Here is an 18096-nt window from a genome sequence, read left to right as displayed (position 1 = left end):
ATAACCCTCAATTACCATTATGATTAAAAGTCTGTCAATCCAAACCTTGAGTATACTTAATGACACAGCCCTCAACAGTCCTCTGAGGTAAATAATTCTGCAGATTTAGTACCCTCAGAGCAGAAATTCCTTATCATCTGCGTTTTAAATAAGTCACCCTTTATTATTAGATGATACCCTTTGGTCCTAGATGCTCCTATAAGGGGAAAACAACCTCTGTCAAGTTCCCCAAGAGTCTTATATGTCTTAATAAGCTCACCTCTCAATCTTCTAAGCTCCAATGATTACAGACCCAACATACTCAATGTCTCCCCATAAGACAATCACTCCATACCTGCAATCAATCTAGTGAACCATCTCTTGACTGTCTCCAATGCCATTATATCCATCCTCAAATAAGGGTCCGAAATAGTTCACAGTATTCTAGGTGTGGTCTGACTAGTGTCTTGTATATTTTTAGAAAAACTTTCCTGCTTTCATGTTCCATTCTCTTTTGAAATAAAGGCCAACAATCCATTTGCATTCTCTATTATCTACTGAACTTTTATATATTTTTAATCAACCTGTTTGGGTATGTTATGACACTTGTTTGGGCCACTGGGACTTGAATCTCAACCTTCTGGCCCAGAGGTAGTGACACTACAGTGCATCACAAGACCCTCTCCCACTAAACTTGCATGCTACCTATTTGTGATTCATGTATAAGGATCCTCAAATCCCTTAGTGACACAGCTTTCTGTGGTCTCTCTCCATTTAAGTAATATTTAGCTCTTCTATTCTTTCTGATGAAGTGCATGACCTCACATTTTCCCACATTATATTCCATCTGCCAAGTTTTTGCCCACTCACTTAACCTGTCTATGACCCCCTATAGACTCTTTGTGTCATCCTCTTCAATTACCTTTCCACTTTTTATCATATCATCTTTAAACTAGGCAATAGTTCATTCACTGCTGTCATCCAAGTCACTAATATATTCTGTAAATAATTGTGGCCCCAGCACTGATCAAAACTTTTGATCCATGTGTAATATTCATCAATTCAATCAGTTTACAATTGGAAGGTAGTACTACATTTAATTCAGCATATTTATAGTAAAGATTTGATAAATATTTATGCTTTGATTAACACACAAGAGCATGTTATTGAAAAAGGTAAAGTTCCTAACTATAAGGGGGTAAGACCTGTCTCCGGCAACTGCTGTGAAATCACTAAAGATGGCCATATAAAGCTTTCAAAATGATCATAAATAATTGTATTTTACATTTCAGCTATGACTCAGCGGTAATGCTCTCACTTCTGTCAGAAGATAATGGGTTCAAGTCCAACTTCAGAGAGGAGGTCAAAAGTTTAGGTTGACACTTCATCGCGTGACTAAGAAAGCAAGTTGTGGATGTGAGTTTGCTCACTGAGCTGGAAGGTTCGTTTTCAGACATTTCGTCACCATTCTAGGTAACATCATCAGTGAGCCTCTGGTGAAGCGCTGGTGTTATGTCCCGCTTTCTATTTATTTGTCAGAAGCATTTATCTCACCAATATGATAGCAAATCAAAGTCCTTGTTTGCCCTCTGATGAGGATACAATAGATCCTAATGCAAAATTTAAAAGAGTAGAGGAGTTCTCCCTGGTTTCCCTGGCCAATATTAATAATTTAATTAGCATCATTAAAATAGATTATCTGGTCATTATCTTATTTGTTGGTTTTGCAGCCTTGCAGCACTCAAGGGGAGGCAGTGGTGTAGCAGTCTTGGTCTTGTAATCCAGAACTCCAGGTCAGTTCAAATCCCATAAAACAGATTGTGAAATCTGAATTCAATAAAAATCTGGAATTGAAGGCTAGCCTAATGGTGACTATGTAACCACACTGACTGTCACAAAACCAATCTGGTTTACTCATGTCCTTGTGGGAAGGAAATCTGTTATCCATACTTGGTCTGGCCTACATGTGACTCCAGACCCACAGCAATCTGATAGACTCTAAAAACCGTCCTCTGAAACAACACTGCAAACCACTCAGTCATAGGGCAATTAGGAACAGGCAATGTATGTTATCGTAGCCAGTGATGTCCACATTCCATGAACAAATAAAAAATAAAATTACAATTGCATTTCCTACATAACATTGTGGCTAATCTTTATAAATACTGCATTAGTTGCAATAAAAATATTGTTGTTCAAACTCTTCTTCATCAGAAGAGGCATATTGGACCTGAAACATTAACTCTCTGTTTCTCTCTCTGCAGATGTTGACAGACCTGCTGAGTTTCTCCAGCACCTTCTGTTTTTATTTCAGATTTCCAGTGTGGTATTTTGTTTTCATTCATCATAAAATGCTTTGGACAATTTTCAGTCGTGAAAATATATCTGCTACATAGATGCGGATATATTTTCCTAAAAGTGAATTTAAAAATAGGCTTCACCGAAACAAAATGTCATAAATGAGACAACATGAATGAACAAATGGACTAGTCTAAGTTTGGATGTGAAGCTGAGGGTACATGCCTGAACAAAGTTAGTTCAGACAAGGGGTGTAAATCAACCCAGAAAACAGTCAGCCTAGCTCATGCAGCGAAAACAGCAGATAAAGGTAGTTTGCAGTAATTATTTGTTTCTTTGAAGTTATTCACAATATTAAGAGATATGTTTTAGCGAAAGATTCTTCAGATAATTACAGAGTTAGATTTCAACATGATTATAGATGCACGTACACAACAAAATATGATGATCACTGAAAAGCATCAGGGGATAAGATTCAAACATAGATGAGAAAGATGAGATAACAAGGTGTGGGGCTGGATAAACACAGCAGGCCAAGCAGCATCACAGGAGCAGGAAAGCTGTCGTTTCGGGCCTAGACCCTTCTTTTAGTCTCAGGAAGCTTTCCTTTGTCATTAAAGGAATGCCTATTGCACATTGTAAGAAACAAATTTCTCACAACTCATGATCTAAACAGTGCTAATAGTAGAAGTAGCTATAAAACTTCACTATAACTAACTTCAAAATAGAAATTAATATTACAAATCTTATAGCAGTTAGTTAGAACCAACTGCCTTTTTTTATGTATAATTAGGACAGTGGGAAAATAGAAGAGGAGCAACAGAATTTGATAGAGATAGCAAAGGAATACAAGGGGAAACAGAATTCAAGCAGCCCTTAGAGATAAGCAAGACTAGGACATGTCTGAAGGATTATAGCTAGTAACTTTGGAATGCGAATTAATAAGATACATGGAAAGATCCCAAGGTCTGGTCATTATAATGTCTGTTAAACACCATGAGATCATGGGAACCTCGGGCTATCTGGAGGAGTGTCCATCATTGATTAGGTGTTTCACAGGATTGAACGTATAGAATAAGGGGAGTGGCACAGTGAGCACGTTATATGCGATTATTGTAACACAAAATGTATAAAAATATTGTATCTCACTGTAAAAAGCAGAGCATCATTGACCTCTCTTCTGATCTGAGCTGAAGATTAAGGGGATAACTGCATCCTCATATCGAGGCCAGATGCGGAGGGAGTCTTTGGCCCTCTCCCTGCATGATCTGGTGACTGCTTGAATAAAGACTCCACATGCCTGAATTCTGCCTGCCTCCTGACTCTTTGTCCTGGGTCAAGAGTTTCGCTCATACACAAGGGTTTATCTGGAGCACCACCCATCTCCTCTATATTGGGGTCTATCTTAGCCCAGTTGAGGAATCCTGGCCAGGGGCAAACTGGTAGGAGCTGGAGGCCAAAATCTCGGCCTGCCTGGACTGCTGGACAGGACTGCACCAAGTACTGTCTTACAGGAGTTGAGTGCTGGTCGTAAACCAGCTGGTGGTCTCCATGTTGTGGGAGCAGCTGCTCCTTTTGGTCCCTCCTCCTGGTTTTGTCACTGACATCCAGAGAGCATTGCTTCACTTCTTCGGGGACAAAAAGATGCACTAGGTCATGGCACAGGTTCTGAATCTCCCTATTAAGTAGGGCGATCAGTCACGTCTGCACACAGGTGGCAACTTTCCACCTTCAGACTTTGCAGTGATAGCTTTACATTGACCCTCCTCCATGGTGGTGTGCTCTGGTGACATATTTTTTCCACCAGGTGAATAACCTCAACTATGACATGCAGCTCCTGTTTCATTGACCACAAGAGCTTGCAGGTCACCCTCAGGATGTTGCTGGTCTTTTACCAGGATCTGATTGTTGTCTAGGTCATGGTCAATTCACGCTGGGCCTACCCTCTGTCAGGATCAGCGGCTATTATCAGACAACCATTGCTCAGGAATCCACACCTCTACAATCACGGGTTCAAGTGGCTGTCAGAGGGAAGGGCCATGGCTGTGGAGGTGACCAGGATCAGGGATGTTTTGGGTGGCAGGCTCCTGGGCTGGATGCTGCCACAGGAATTGGCATGCAGAGCCACGGCAGATGTCCAGCTTGTGGACACTGCCATCTAATGCCTCAAAACAGTGGTGCTGGGACCTGATATTATGCACCAGTTGGAGGATGCTCAGGTGTGCAGTGGAATTCAATCTGCATGTACTCCTGCTCAGACAAAATTTCACATTGGCCCCAGGATCCCGTACGTCCCCACTGAACCTGTGCCCCACAGCCTGAGCCACCTCCAGAATTTCACATTTGTGTCTTTTAAAGAGATGAGCACTGTACAGACTGCTGCTGCTGCATACCATCCATCTCTTCCCCTTCATCCACCGCCCAGGCGTGCCTTGGCATGCCCATTTACCACTGGGCAGTGGGGACCCCCAGTGAAGAGCACTCTACACGGGAGTCCTCCCTCCTTCCCTTGGAGATCTGGACTGGAGGCTATTGCATGCAGCAGTCCCATGTAAACTGTAGATTGTGGTGGTTCATGGACTCCCAGCTCAACTGTCTGTTTTGCAGCACTGTGGAGTCTGTAGACCATGTATATATCGAGTGTGGGCACTTGCTCTTCCTTTGCTGTTGTTTTAAAGGAACTTCTCTGCTTTGTTTGCACTTCAGCCCCACGGTCTTGATCTTTGGGCATCACATGCAGCGGGGTGTGGGCAGGTCAGAGGATCTCCTCATGGATCTGCTCCTGGGCCTGGCTGGGCTGGCTATAAACAGGTCTAGGCAACAGGGCCATGGAGGGGGTCATTTCGGCCAACTGCCTGCCCCAACTTCGCGGCAATGTCCGAGCCCAAGTGTCCTTGGAGAGGGAGCACACTGCGTCCACCAATGCTCTCAATGCCTTTTGGGAGAGGTGAGCACTGCAGGAGGTGGATTGCTTTAGACCCCCAACAATTCTGTTTTGATTTGAATCCCTACCCTCCCCCTTCACATTTTTCACCCATGTGTTGCCCCTACTGTGCTTTGCTTGTTAGTGATTTCCTGGCCACATGGGTATTTTATCTGCTGGTAGAATATTGAATGGTATTTTCAAAAAAAGAAAAAAAAAACAAATAAGCAGGACATTCAGAGATCTCTTTACTCGAAGGTCTGGCTCTGAGCTGGCTAGTCAGAGCCTACATATAGTGTGCATGTATATAAAGGGTTACTTGGTGTTGGTATACCACCCCTGCGGAGTTAGAGAAAGCAGTGCGCTCTAAAGACAATTTGCTTGCAATGGGTGTCTTTGAGTTGGGGTAAGCATTTCCGGCATCATGCCTTTATTCAGGAAGCTTGACTCATTTGTGGAAAGAATGCATTATTTCCTCTGGGCAAATGACACTGGGGAAAATAACAAGTAATCCTTCTGAATGCTTGCAGACCCACATCATTTTCAGTTATTAGGAGCCTAACTTTCCCCAAGGCACCAGATGGTAAAATCTTTCAAGAGTTAACAGATTTAGCGAAGGAATATTATGACCTCAAGCCTCCACTAATCCTGAGAAGTCATTGGTTTTATTCATAGTTTAAGAATAAGGGTAGTGTGTATCAGGATTTTGACGAGGTTAAAATACCTGGCAGAGGCATGTGATTTTGGGTTAATCCTGAATGAAATGCTGACAGATCGTTTGGTACTAAGCATCCCAATAGAAGTGGACACCCTCAACTATCCAACTGAGTTTGGGGAACAACAATCAAGTATCAGCAATCGTGGAGCATCACGCAGCGCATATCCTGAGCAGAGGGATCCTAGGCCATCCCACGGCAAAACCCCAAAACAAGGGCAAGCCTTAGCCAAGTGGCTAAAATGTTCTTCAGGTTCTCCAGCAAGCCATTGCAGTTGCTGCAAGTATGCAAACTAAAGACAGAAAAAGAGTCCTATAAGGCCTGAATTGAGTAAGAGAACTCATAGGCTGGTAACCAGGAGAGTGCTCACTCTGGAAAGTCCACCTATCTGGGGTTTAGAAATTGCTTAGCAACGTCTAAATCAGAACTAATAAAAATACATGTCTGGTTGAGTGGTCACCTGATTCTTATGGAAGTCGACGCTGGCACAGCTGTATCTGTGGTTGCAGAACCAGACTTTAACAAGATTTGCTCTGGATTCTAACCCTTAAGTTTATGTAAGACCTAAGCCAGACTGAGAACATACACTTCGGAACCTTTATGGATTAAAGGTACAACTTCAGTTCCAATCTCTTATGAGAAGCAGCTGGTTCAGTTCCCACTGATTGCAGTAAAAGGCTCGGGACCAAACCAGATGGAGCAGAAATGGTTAAGAAAGATTCACCCTAATTGGCTCAACATCTTTCGATTAGAAAATGGCTGCCTGAGTGAAGTCCGATTTAAATACGCAGAAGTTTTTCAGGAAGGTCTAGGGACTATCAAGGCCACCTTGCACATTGACCAGAAAGCAATCCCATGATTCTGCAAGGCTCACCCAGTGCTATTGACCTCAGGACAACAGTAGCGGCAGAAATCAGGAGGCTGGGAAGCAAATGAATCATCAAACCTGGACGGTTTTCAGAATGGGCAGCACCCAGTCATACTGATTGTGAAGCCTGATGGTTCAGTTCACCTTTGTAGGGATTCTAAACAAACGGTAAACCGCTTCTCACAGCTGGATAAATACCCAATTCCTCACATAGAGGACTTGTATGCAAAACTGGTAGGGAGCCTGTCCTTCATGAAACTGGACATGAGCCATTTGTATCTGCAATTGCAGTTACATAAAAGGTCCCAGAAGCCTTTTCTAGGGGACGAGGGAGAACATTTTCCAAGGTCAACCCCAGGTTGCTTTTCCTGGATGATGAGCTAATAACAGGGCAGGCCATAAAAAGCACTTGGAGAACTTGGACAAAGTGTTTAAATATTTCGCTCAGGTGGACATGTGCCTTGGAAGCGAACAGTGTGTGCTCCATGCCCCCACTAAGTAACCTACATGGGCTACACAGTTCACAAGACTGGGTTAATCCCGTTGGAAGAGAAGGGCGATCAAACGAACCCCAGCTTCCGCATCTGTACCAGAGCTTCCGTCTTTTCTTGGGCTGGTGAATTATTACAGAAAGTTCATAGATAACCTGGACTCCATCTTGGTGCCCTTACATCTGCTATTGAAATGGGGTCAGCCTTGGAAATGGTCACGTAGCCAAGAAGTAGACTTTAGGGAAGTAATGAAGCAGCTATCATCATCTAAGGTTTTGGCCCACTATGATCTGAAGCGAGAGGTAGTGTTGATATGCAATGCCTCCCTGTCCAGCATCGGGGCAGTATTGGCTTATAGGTGGCCCAACGGAGAGAACAGCCCGATAGCATTTGCCTCCTGGACCTTGGCTGTTGTCTAACGCAAGTATGCTCAGATAGAGAAGGAAGGTTTGGCAGTCATCTTTGGTGTGAGGAAGTTCCACAATACCCTTACAGACAGGGATTTGTCTTTTAATGGACCACAAACCACTGCTAGGGCTACTTAAAAAAGACAAGGCCGTGCTGGTCATAGGTTCTGTTCATATTCAGTGTTGGGCCCTTATTCGCAGTGTGTCCAATTACTAGTTGGAACACTGTCCAGGAGGCCATGTGGCTAATGTGGATGCCTTGACTGTCCTCCCACCAGCAGATACACCACCGGTGGCGCCTCCCTGAAAGAGTGCATTCTGGTTTTAAACTTTCTGCACACCCTTCTGGTCACCAGTAACAAATCAGACTTTGGACACAAGAAGAGCCTGTCTTGGCAAAACAAACAGCTGGCAGTGATAGTGGAAACAAAAGGGCCGTCACAACCAGAATTGAAACATTTCCAGACCCAGTGAGGCTAGAATACCGTAGAGTTCAGCATATTACTGTGGGGAACAACAGTGACTTTCCTGAGTAAAGGTTGTTGTCAGATACTGGCTGAACTCCATCAGGGTCATCCAGGGGTTTCCAAAATTAAGATGTTGGCAAGAAGCTACGTCTGGTGGCTGGGGTTGAATGCTGACATAACCACGCTAGTGGGGCAGTGCCCAGAGTGCCAATAGGGGCAAAAAGTACCACCTGCAGCTCCCCATTTGTGGAAATGGCCAGGTAAACCCTAGGCTCAGTTGCATGTTGACTATGTCGGTCCTTTCAAGGGATCAATGTTCCTGGTCATTGTGGACACCGCTCAAGGTGGTTGTACATGCAGAGAGTTCATTCTGAAAATTCAGGGATGATGATTGAAAAGCTGTGAGCACCGTTTGTGTTACACGGACTCCCAGAAGTACTAGTCATGGACAATGGAATGCCATCAACCAGCAGGGAATTTCAGTATTTATGAAAGTCAAATGGTATTCAGCACCTAAGGACAGCTCCATACTATCCATCATCCAATGGTCTGGCAGAAAGAGCAGTTCAAACTTTGAAGACAGGATTGAAGAAACAGCCTTGGTACCAAACTGTCACGGTTTCCGTTTGATTACAGGACTCATGCAACCACAGGGATAGCTCAAGCAGTGTTGCTACATCAGGTTAAATCTGACCTTCAGGTCTGGGCGGGAGAATGAAACGGCATCAGGAATGCCAGTACTGGACACAAGACTCCTCGAAACGAGAGAGACAGTTTACTACCAGGGACAAATTTGGTGTAGGAACCATGGGAATGGCCCTGCATGGGTAAGAGGCATGGTCAACATGAGGTCAGGTCCAGAGACACATAAGGTTTGGGTAAGTGCATTAGTCCTGAACAAGTACATGGACCATATGAAAGCTGCAAACTCGCAAATGGGGGGAGCAAAACATGCCCGGCTGCTCCTAACAGTCAAAAAGTCTGTCGGAACTCATGGGTTCTCTCTCGCCGTCAAGCATTAAAGAGTCCACGGAATCTGAGATGGTTATAATGGAATACTCCACCTTGATGCCTTTGCTGCCTGAAGAAGAGAATAAATTTCTTCTGAGATGCTCTGAGAGCAAGAGGCGAGCTACTGTGCTACACACCACCCATTTCCAAGGTGGAGTTGGAGGAACCTGGCCCAGTCATAAAACACCCCAGGAGGAGCTACAAGAAAATGAACTGGCCTATGTCCTCAGACTCACAGGGGAGTGATGTAGGGACTGTAACAAGGTCAGCCAGGTGGACCTCATTGAACCTGAGTTCCCTGATTGGGCCTGTTAATTTGGTCCAATCAGGGAGCCCTGGCTGACAGATATAAGCAGGAGTGTTAGCGGTTCTTCTCACTCCGACAGCTGGATCTGTTATGGACTTGCTATGTGTAAGTAAAGGGTAACTTGGTGATGGGATACCAGCCTCTGTGGAATTATTTCAGTCTGTGTCACCTTTCTAATCACACATACCTCTGTCTTATTTTCTCATTTCTGTGCACATGGCACTGGAAGTAATCTGAAAATTACTATTTTTGATGTTCTGCTTGCTAGGTTTCTACCTAACTCCCCAAATTCTGATCACAGGACCACAACTCCTTCCTATCTAAGCCATTAGTACCAATATGGACTGTGACCCCTGGCTATTCATCCCCACTCCAGAAAAATGTCTTGTAACTGTTCTGTGATATTTTTGACTGAGCAACAGGGTGACAACACAACTTACTAGAGTCAACAGCTGCAGAAATGCCTGTCTGTTCACTTAACTAAAGAATCTGTCCACATGTACTGCCCTTTTGCTCTTCTTTCCCTCCTGTTCAGCTGGGCCATCTGTGGTACCACAGTCATGGTGCTTACCGCACTCCAAGGATCTCAAGTTCCCCATCTCAGTTGCATTACTATCAGATGGCACTAGGTAGAAACCAATGCTTTTTTTGCTTATTACCAATTTTCAGTCGGACTGACAGCTTGAGATTATATCAGCTCAGTACCTGCTCTCTATCGAGAGGACAGAACAGCATTTATAAAAGTTACTCAACTGTTCCACCTAAAGCAGATACCAGATCATTGATTCTTATGGTTCACTTAATAGAAAACAATTTCAGAGGCAATACTCTGGAAGAATCACATATTGAGCAACTAAGCACTTGGTGATAGAGTTATTGAGTACAACATTAGGTTCACATTTGAAATTCAAAGGATGTCAATTTTTTATTCCCATTATAGCTAATTTGTCATATTCCCTTGTTTTAAGCATTAGTCAGAACAAAATAAACAATTGAAAACTATTAGTGTAGTTAACAATTCTCTTGACCATTTGAGACATTTAAATCTTACCTGGTCTGGAAATATACTGGCCTCATCATTGCAAACTCTTCAATGAAAAAATCATGGTCAAAAGAACAGAATCTCCATTTTTGCCTTTGTATCAACTAAACCCTGTTCGTAATGAAAGTCTGTCCTCTAAGTATAGGATGTCATGATTGTAATGAGGTTAGCTCGATGGATCTCAATGAGTTCCCTGATTGTATTTTGAAGCTACATTTGTTAGAGAACATGGCATTATGTTCTATAATAAATCAATATGTACTTGTTTCCTCCCATAAATAATATTATAATGCTGAAAAGCATATTCTATCTTGCTACAATTTTCTACTGACTTGTTTGCCTGAGGAAAGGGTATTACAATAAAATGTTATGCACATTCAGCTGGACAGTGTACCTTTCTTAATTCATAGTAAACACAAATCTGCAACACAAGAATGAGGTTTTTATATTTTCTAACTGGTGAAATTTGAGGATAATACAGGCTTCAGGAGGTTAGGCTTAAAACTCTGGCCACAAGCTTAAAACAAAAGGCATGCAAAAATTAGCAAATTTCAGTGAAATTGAAGATTAGAATAAGATTTCTTCAAGTTCATAGTTGGAATGTGCAGTATTCTAGCACAAGAGTTGGCAGCATTGCAGGGAATGTAAGTTATGAAAAATTTGGAAATACCTCTTTGGGAATTTAATTGTGAATTAATTCTATTTAATATTAATTCAGTACACTGAGGAAACAAATATCTCAATGTTATGCTGGGATAAATGGTTTCCCACTTTAGCTGCAGGAAGAGCAAGGTCTTCTGGCCTGTTCTAAGGCCAATACCATGGCTGTTTAAATGTGTTTTCAGATGGGCTCAAACATGACCAACAAGTGAATCATCCTCAGGTTTTCCCACACTCTGCCTCGCTCATTACCTAACCTCAATCATGGCTGGGAACTTAATCAACTGGGACATGCAAAATGCACCTAACCCAGCAATGTATCTCTCAACACTGCCTCCACAATGAGAACATGATAGATATCTCCTTACAGTCTGCACTGTTAAGGGCAGAAGGTGGTTACAAATGTTGCAATATCAGATTTCAAAAATTAATTACAATTCAACCAAATCCTAAATCTGAGAGATACCTCATTCATTTTGTAATAGATAGCTTTTTCATAAACTTTAAGAAAATCAGAATTTAGTTTATGATCTAATTAATAATTTGTTTTGCATTCCACAATCTAATACCAAATTAATCCTTAAAGTTACTATTCTCTGTTGGCACTTACAATTGCAAGAATTTCTAAAATATTCCACTGTTGGCTTACCTTTAAGAAACCTGTCATAAAGACAGAGCACCCCATAAGGACAAAGATCATGAGACCAGTGACGCGTTGTTCTCTAATGCCAAGGAACTTTGGCTGTTCACCAGGAGCTGAACATTCTGACTCCAGCTTCAAACTGTTCACATGAGAGATAGAGAGAACAGTTGCAGCTACAAACCAGGGGAGTCCCATAACCGAACATACACCCAACATTACAGCCACCATCAGGAGGTCAAGGTGATAGCCACATCCTTTCTGTGAGAAGAAAGAACTAATTACTTGAAATCTCCAAGTTCTGCCTGGTTAACTTAACACTTAATTCCAATTCAAACTTTAGCACAAGACTACAAACCAAAACAGTCAACTCAATCATACACAGACCATGATGCAATTTATGCATTGGATTGATTTGGAGTCTGATGTAAGATATGACGCAAGGTACAAGTTAATTCTGGTTAAAGTAACTACAGACTACTGTGTAGATAGTAAGAACTGCCGATGCTGGAGTCAGAGATAAGTGTGGAGTTGGAGGAACGCAGTAGGCCAGGCAGCACCATAAGAGCAGGAAAGCTGATGCTTCGGGTTTTCTGAAGGATCCCGACCTGAAATGTCAGCTTTCCTGCTCCTCTGATGTTGCCTGGCCTGCTGTTTCTCCAGCTCCACAGTGTTATTACAGACTACTGTGTAACTGTGTTTAACATAATGGTGCAGATTTTACTAAGGGGGGGGAAATTACCTGACCCACCCATCACCTTAAAGTCAGTTGGCATGTCACCAACCAGAATTCCAGCTATTTCGTGGCAAAATTACGCTGCGTAGTGGCCTTAATAGGATCAGAACGGAACATCTGCCCTCACCCCCCCCAGTCAGGAAGTCCCACTCTAGATAGCTACCAGCCAATCTGCATAGTTAGTAGACACACAGGAGGCTGGAAAAACATAGCAAGCTAGGCAGCATCCGGAGGAGGAGCAGTAAATGTTTCAGATATTACCCTTCTTCAGGACTGGATGTGGGGGTAGGAGAGCTGTTAATAAAGGGTGGGGGGAAGGGGTGGAGGTGGAATGGTGGTGATAGGTGGACACTGGTGGTAGGTACAACCTGGTTGGTTAATGGGAGAGGTGAATCTGGTTGGTGGCTAGAAGGGAGGGTCAGTAGATGGAATGGAAGGGAGGAAGGGGGACAGGGGATGGGTGAGAAGGTTATTTGAAATTAGAGAGGTCAATATTAAATCCTTTGGGCTGTAGGGTGCCCAGGCGGAAGATAAGATGTTCTACAAATTTGTGATCTGGTTCACTCTGACAGTGGAGGAGGCCGAGGATGGACATATCAGAGAGGAATGGCGGGGGTTGGGTGTGAGTTGAGATGGACGGTGACTGGGAGGTTAGGCTGATCATTTCGGGCAGACAAAGGTGCTTGGTGAAAAGGTCACCCAGTATACATTTGGTCTCACTGATGTAGAGAAGGCCACATTGGGAGCACCGGGTGCAATAGACTACGTTGGAGGAGATGAAGGTGAAGCTCTGTCTCTCCTGGAAGGACTGTTTAGAGCCGTCGATTGAGATGAGGGAAGTAGTATGTGGGCAGGTGTTGTATCATTTAAAGTTAACAGGGGAAGGTACCAGGTGAGTGGAGTGGTTGGGGGTGGGGTGGGGGGGCAAGTGTGGTGCAAACTAAGGAGTGGCAAAGGGAGTGGTCCTCGCAGAAGGCAGAGAGGAGGTGGGGAGTGGAAGATGTTGTGAGTGGTGGGATCTAATTGGAGCTGGCAGAAGTGTTTGTGGATGATACGTTGGCTGCAGAGGCTTGTTGGGTAGAAAGAGAGGACAACAGAGACCCTATCTTTATGTTTTGGGAGGGTTTAGAGATGTGGGGTGGGGAATGGAGGAGGCACAATGGAGGTCTGCCTGATGACAGGGAGAAAAAGAATGTTGTTTGATAAAGGTGGACGTCTGGGCTGCTTGGGAGTGCAATGTCTCCTGGTCAGAACAGATGCGACGGAGATGGAGGAATTTGGAAAATGGGATGGAGTTTTTGCAGGATACAGGGTGGGAGGAGATGTAGTCCAGATAGCTATTGGGGGGGTCTGTGCATTTATAGTAAATGTTGGTCCATAAACTGTCACCGGAAATGGAAACAGAGGTCAAGAAAAGAGAGGGAGTTGCCTGAGAGAAACCAAGTGAATTTGAGGGTGGTGTGGAAGTTGTTAGTGAAGTCGATAAACTGCTCCAGTTCAGCCCGGGTATAGTATGCAGCACCGATGCAGTCATCGATGTAACGGGGGAAGAGTTGGGGAACAGTACCAGTGTACATACTGAAGGGATTGTTTGACATGACCAACAAACAGGCAGGCACAGCTGGGGCCCATGTGAGTGTCCATGGCAACGCCCTGGATTTGGAGAAAGTGGAAAGAATTGAAGGAAAAGTTATTGAGGGTGAGGACTAATTCAGTGAGGCAGAGGAGGGGGTCTAGATGGGTCTGTTGGAGAGGAAAAATCTGAGGTCCTGCAGATTGTCCTTGTGGGGTTTGGGAATTGCACGTCCATAGTTGAAATGAAGAGCTGGGGGCCTGGGAACTGCAAGTTACCAAAGAGGTGGAGGGTGTGGTTTGTGTCCAGGATGTAGGTGGGAAGTGCCTGGACCAAAGGAGAGAGAATGGAGTTGAGGTAGGAAGAGATAGGATTGGTGGAGCAGGAGCATGCAGAGACGATGGTCAGCTGGAATAGTTGGGCTTTTACATCTTTGGGAGCAGATAGAACCGGGCAGTATGGGGTTGCGGGACTATAAGGCTGGAGGCGGCGGAGGGGAGATCACCGGAGGCAATGAGGTCACGGACAGTGTGGGAGATGATGGCTTGATGGACCATGGTTGGGGTTGTGATCAAGGGGGAGGTAGAACGTGGTGTTGGAGAGTTGGTGTTTGGCCTCTGTGACATCGAGGTCCATCCTCCAGGCTACCACCACTCTGCCTTTGTCTGCAGGTTTGATAGTGATAGCAGATTGGTGCAGAGACAGTCACATGTCACACGTTTAGAAGGGTGAGGTTGGAGTAGGTGAGGGGGGTGGAAAAATTAAGGCAGTTGATGTCACGTTGGTAGTTAGCAATATGGACATCCAGGGTGGGTAAGAGGATATGAGGGGGTGTCCAAGAGGAGGAGGAAGGTTGGAGGCAGGAGGGTAGTTGGGAGTCTTTATCGAAGAAGGCGGCATGGAGGTGGAGGCAGTGGAAGAAGAGTTCTCCATCATGGTAGGCATGACTCCAATTAGACCCTACCACCCAGAACATCTTCCACTCCTCCCCACTCGGCCTTCTGCAAGGACCATTCCCTTTGCCACTCCTTCATTTGCATTGCACTCCCCACCAACCGCTCCACTCACCCAGCACCTTCCCCCGTAACTGTAAAAGATGCAACACCTGCCCACAGACCACTTCCCTCACCTCAATCAAGGGCCCTAAACAGTCCTACAGTAAGACAGATCTTCACTTGCATCTCCTCCAACCTCGTCTATTGCATCTGGTGCTCCCGATGTGGTCTTCTCTACGTCAGTGCGACCAAACGTAGACTAGTTTGACCAAGCATCTTCGCCTGATCCACAACAGCCAATCTAACATCCCAGTCACCACCTATTTCAACTCCTTCACATCCCCCCACCTCAGCTCTCCCTCACCCCACCCTATATCCACATCCATTCCCCTTTGGCGTCCTCCAGTAATGCAGTGATATCAGAACACAAATTTCAAGAACAACACCTTATCTTCTGCCTGGGCACCTTACAGCCTGGAGGACTTAATATTGAGTTCTGTATTTGCAAATAACCTTCCACCCATCCCCTGGCTCCCTGCCAATTTTAAGTGGCAGTTAATCTGTCAATTAGCGGCCTCAACTAGCTGACAGGTGGGTGGGCAACTTGATGCCTTACTCTTCACCACAACATGGGTAACGCGTCAAGGGTAAGTGGGAAGGCAATGGGCTGGCCACCTGTTTCATTTTAGAAGACTGTCCTCTATGTTCAAATATGTTGGCACATGTCATAAAATTCTGTTCCATGTTACACTCAATATCCATTTTCAACAAAAATTCTGTGATTTTTAAAAATCAACAGGAATTCATACCTTCAGCTTATGTTCCTTCCTGTTTATAATAACAGCAGTAATCTGTTGGTCCATGAAAATAAGAATAGTGCATAGCAGAGCTGGGATAATGGCAGCAATGACTGTCCACCAGGGATTTGGACCTATGGGGTTAATTAACCACCCACGATCGTCTCTTGTTGGCTGCAAATAAGCACATACAGCACAAGTAATTTTAAACCAATTCCTCAGATGACTGATGTCAGTGCAATCCTGTGCCCTCTCATTAGCAATATACTCCAAGGACATCAGACATTAATGATCTGGTTACTTTTGCACATCTCATTGAGCTAAATGCTGTAGTTGATCGTCACATCATTGATACCCAAATCAGAATTATTTACAATCTCAAATGTGACCAAATTGCGATTATTGTTCTATTGAACTTAATGGCTTTCATTGTAATCTTTAATTTGTTTTTGCTTTTACATTATTTACAATAATATCAAAATTCAAAATATCTTCAATGGTGATCTTTATGATCATATCAAATAGCAAAGCAAACTCAAAGGGCTGAATGACCTACTCCTACTCCCATTTTCTATCTGCAAACCATATCAGACATTTGTCGTCTTAAGGGACTGTGCACCTTCATCGTTACAAGTGATGAGAAGAGGATGAAGCACAAGACACCGCAACCTCCCCACAGCAGCAGCACAATAATTTCAGAGAATGACGTGTCTGAAGCCTCAGATGCTGGTACAGTGTTCACCCGCAGCTTCCACTACCACACAGACATTCACCTTGGTTAGCACACTAATTTGAGTCGGCTCAGGATCGTAATCTAGTGAACACATCACAGACGTGGGCCTACAGCTGAAGGAGAAAGCAATGCCCAAGATTTCTGATACAGAGGGACTACTGGAGACCACACACATGTTGAGCCCATTGCAGGTGTCATGCCTCCTTACTTAGTCAGAAATAACAAGTTCCCATGCTTCTATAACATCAGGTAGTAATGACAAAGGTCCTCAATAGACTTGACTAGTTTTTGTTATTCATTCACAGAGAAATGGGGTCTGTTGGCTCGGCAGGCATTTACTATCCTGCTCTAATTGTTCTACAGACTATGTTGATGAGCTGCTACAGTCCTTAGGGTGTGGAAACGTCCATCAGGAGAGAATTCCAGGATTTTGACCCAATGACAGTGATATCATTCCAAATCAGGTTGGTGTGAGAGTGGAGGGCAACCTGAGAGTCATCAAGTTTATACATTTACTGCCTTTGTCCCTCTATATGGTTAAGGCTACAGGTTTGGAAGTTGCTATGGAAGTGACCTTGGTGATTTGCTGCAGTGTATTTTGTAGATGGTACACGTTGCTGCCACAATGCGTCAGTGGCCAGGGGAGCAAACTGGGTACTGATCAAATAGGCTGCTTTGCCTTGTATAGTGTCAAGCTTCTTAGTTGTCTTGGAGCTACGCCCATCTAAGCAAGTGGACGTTGTTCCAAAGCATTCCTGTCTTGTGCTTGGAGGTGGTAGTCAGACACTGGGGACACAGGTGGTGTGTTACTCAAAGCAGAGTTCCAAGCCAATAACCTGTTGTGGCAGTCAGTGACTAAATGGCTGGTCCAGTTTAGTTTATGGTCAATGCTAACTCACAGGGTTGTTGATAGTGGCGGGTCAGCAGTGGTAATGCCATTGAATGCCAAGAGACAATGATTACACTAATCTTGTTTAAGATGGTTATTGACTGGCTTTTGTGTGATGCAAATATTAGTTGTCGCTTTCCAACTCCAGCCTAGGTGTTGTGCAGGTCTTACTGCATTTGAACATGGACTGTTTCAGTATCTGAGGAGTCATGAATGGTGCCAAACATTGTGCAATCATCAATTAACATTCTCACTTCTAACCTTATGATGGAGGGGAGGTCAATGATGAAGCAGTTAAAGATGGTTGGGCCTACAACACTATACTGAGGAACTTCTGCTGAGCTAAGATGATTGACTGCCAACAACCACACCACAGCTAGAGTGAAAGATTGAGGAGCCATCCAAGTTCTGCTGACTATGGCTCTGCCAGACGTTCAATTAGTTGCATCCAATGAAATGATGGTGGCTATTTTTCAAACCCAGACCCAGAAGGACAGTCTGAAGCTGCCAGTTACATAACCAATCATTGTAGCTGTGAGTGCACAGCATCAGTGATGAGTTAGC

General features: G+C 44.1%; 1 protein-coding gene across 8 annotated transcripts in view; it reads right to left on the bottom strand.

Moving 5' to 3' along the window:
- The window catches only part of LOC125448266 (electroneutral sodium bicarbonate exchanger 1-like), a 383257-nt gene that overhangs the window by 52266 nt on the left and 312895 nt on the right, over positions 1–18096 (bottom strand). For all 8 annotated transcript variants that reach the window (XM_059643484.1, XM_048523424.2, XM_048523426.2 and 5 more), the window contains 2 exons: positions 15923–16084; positions 11819–12070 (listed from right to left, as the gene is read on the bottom strand). In XM_059643484.1, the coding sequence (XP_059499467.1) occupies positions 11819–12070; positions 15923–16084 (414 nt within the window). The remainder of the gene's footprint in view (positions 1–11818; positions 12071–15922; positions 16085–18096) is intronic.

The sequence above is a fragment of the Stegostoma tigrinum genome, chromosome X (genome assembly GCF_030684315.1).
Source record: "Stegostoma tigrinum isolate sSteTig4 chromosome X, sSteTig4.hap1, whole genome shotgun sequence".
Lineage (NCBI taxonomy): Eukaryota > Metazoa > Chordata > Chondrichthyes > Orectolobiformes > Stegostomatidae > Stegostoma > Stegostoma tigrinum.
This window is presented reverse-complemented; position numbering and strand designations above follow the sequence as displayed.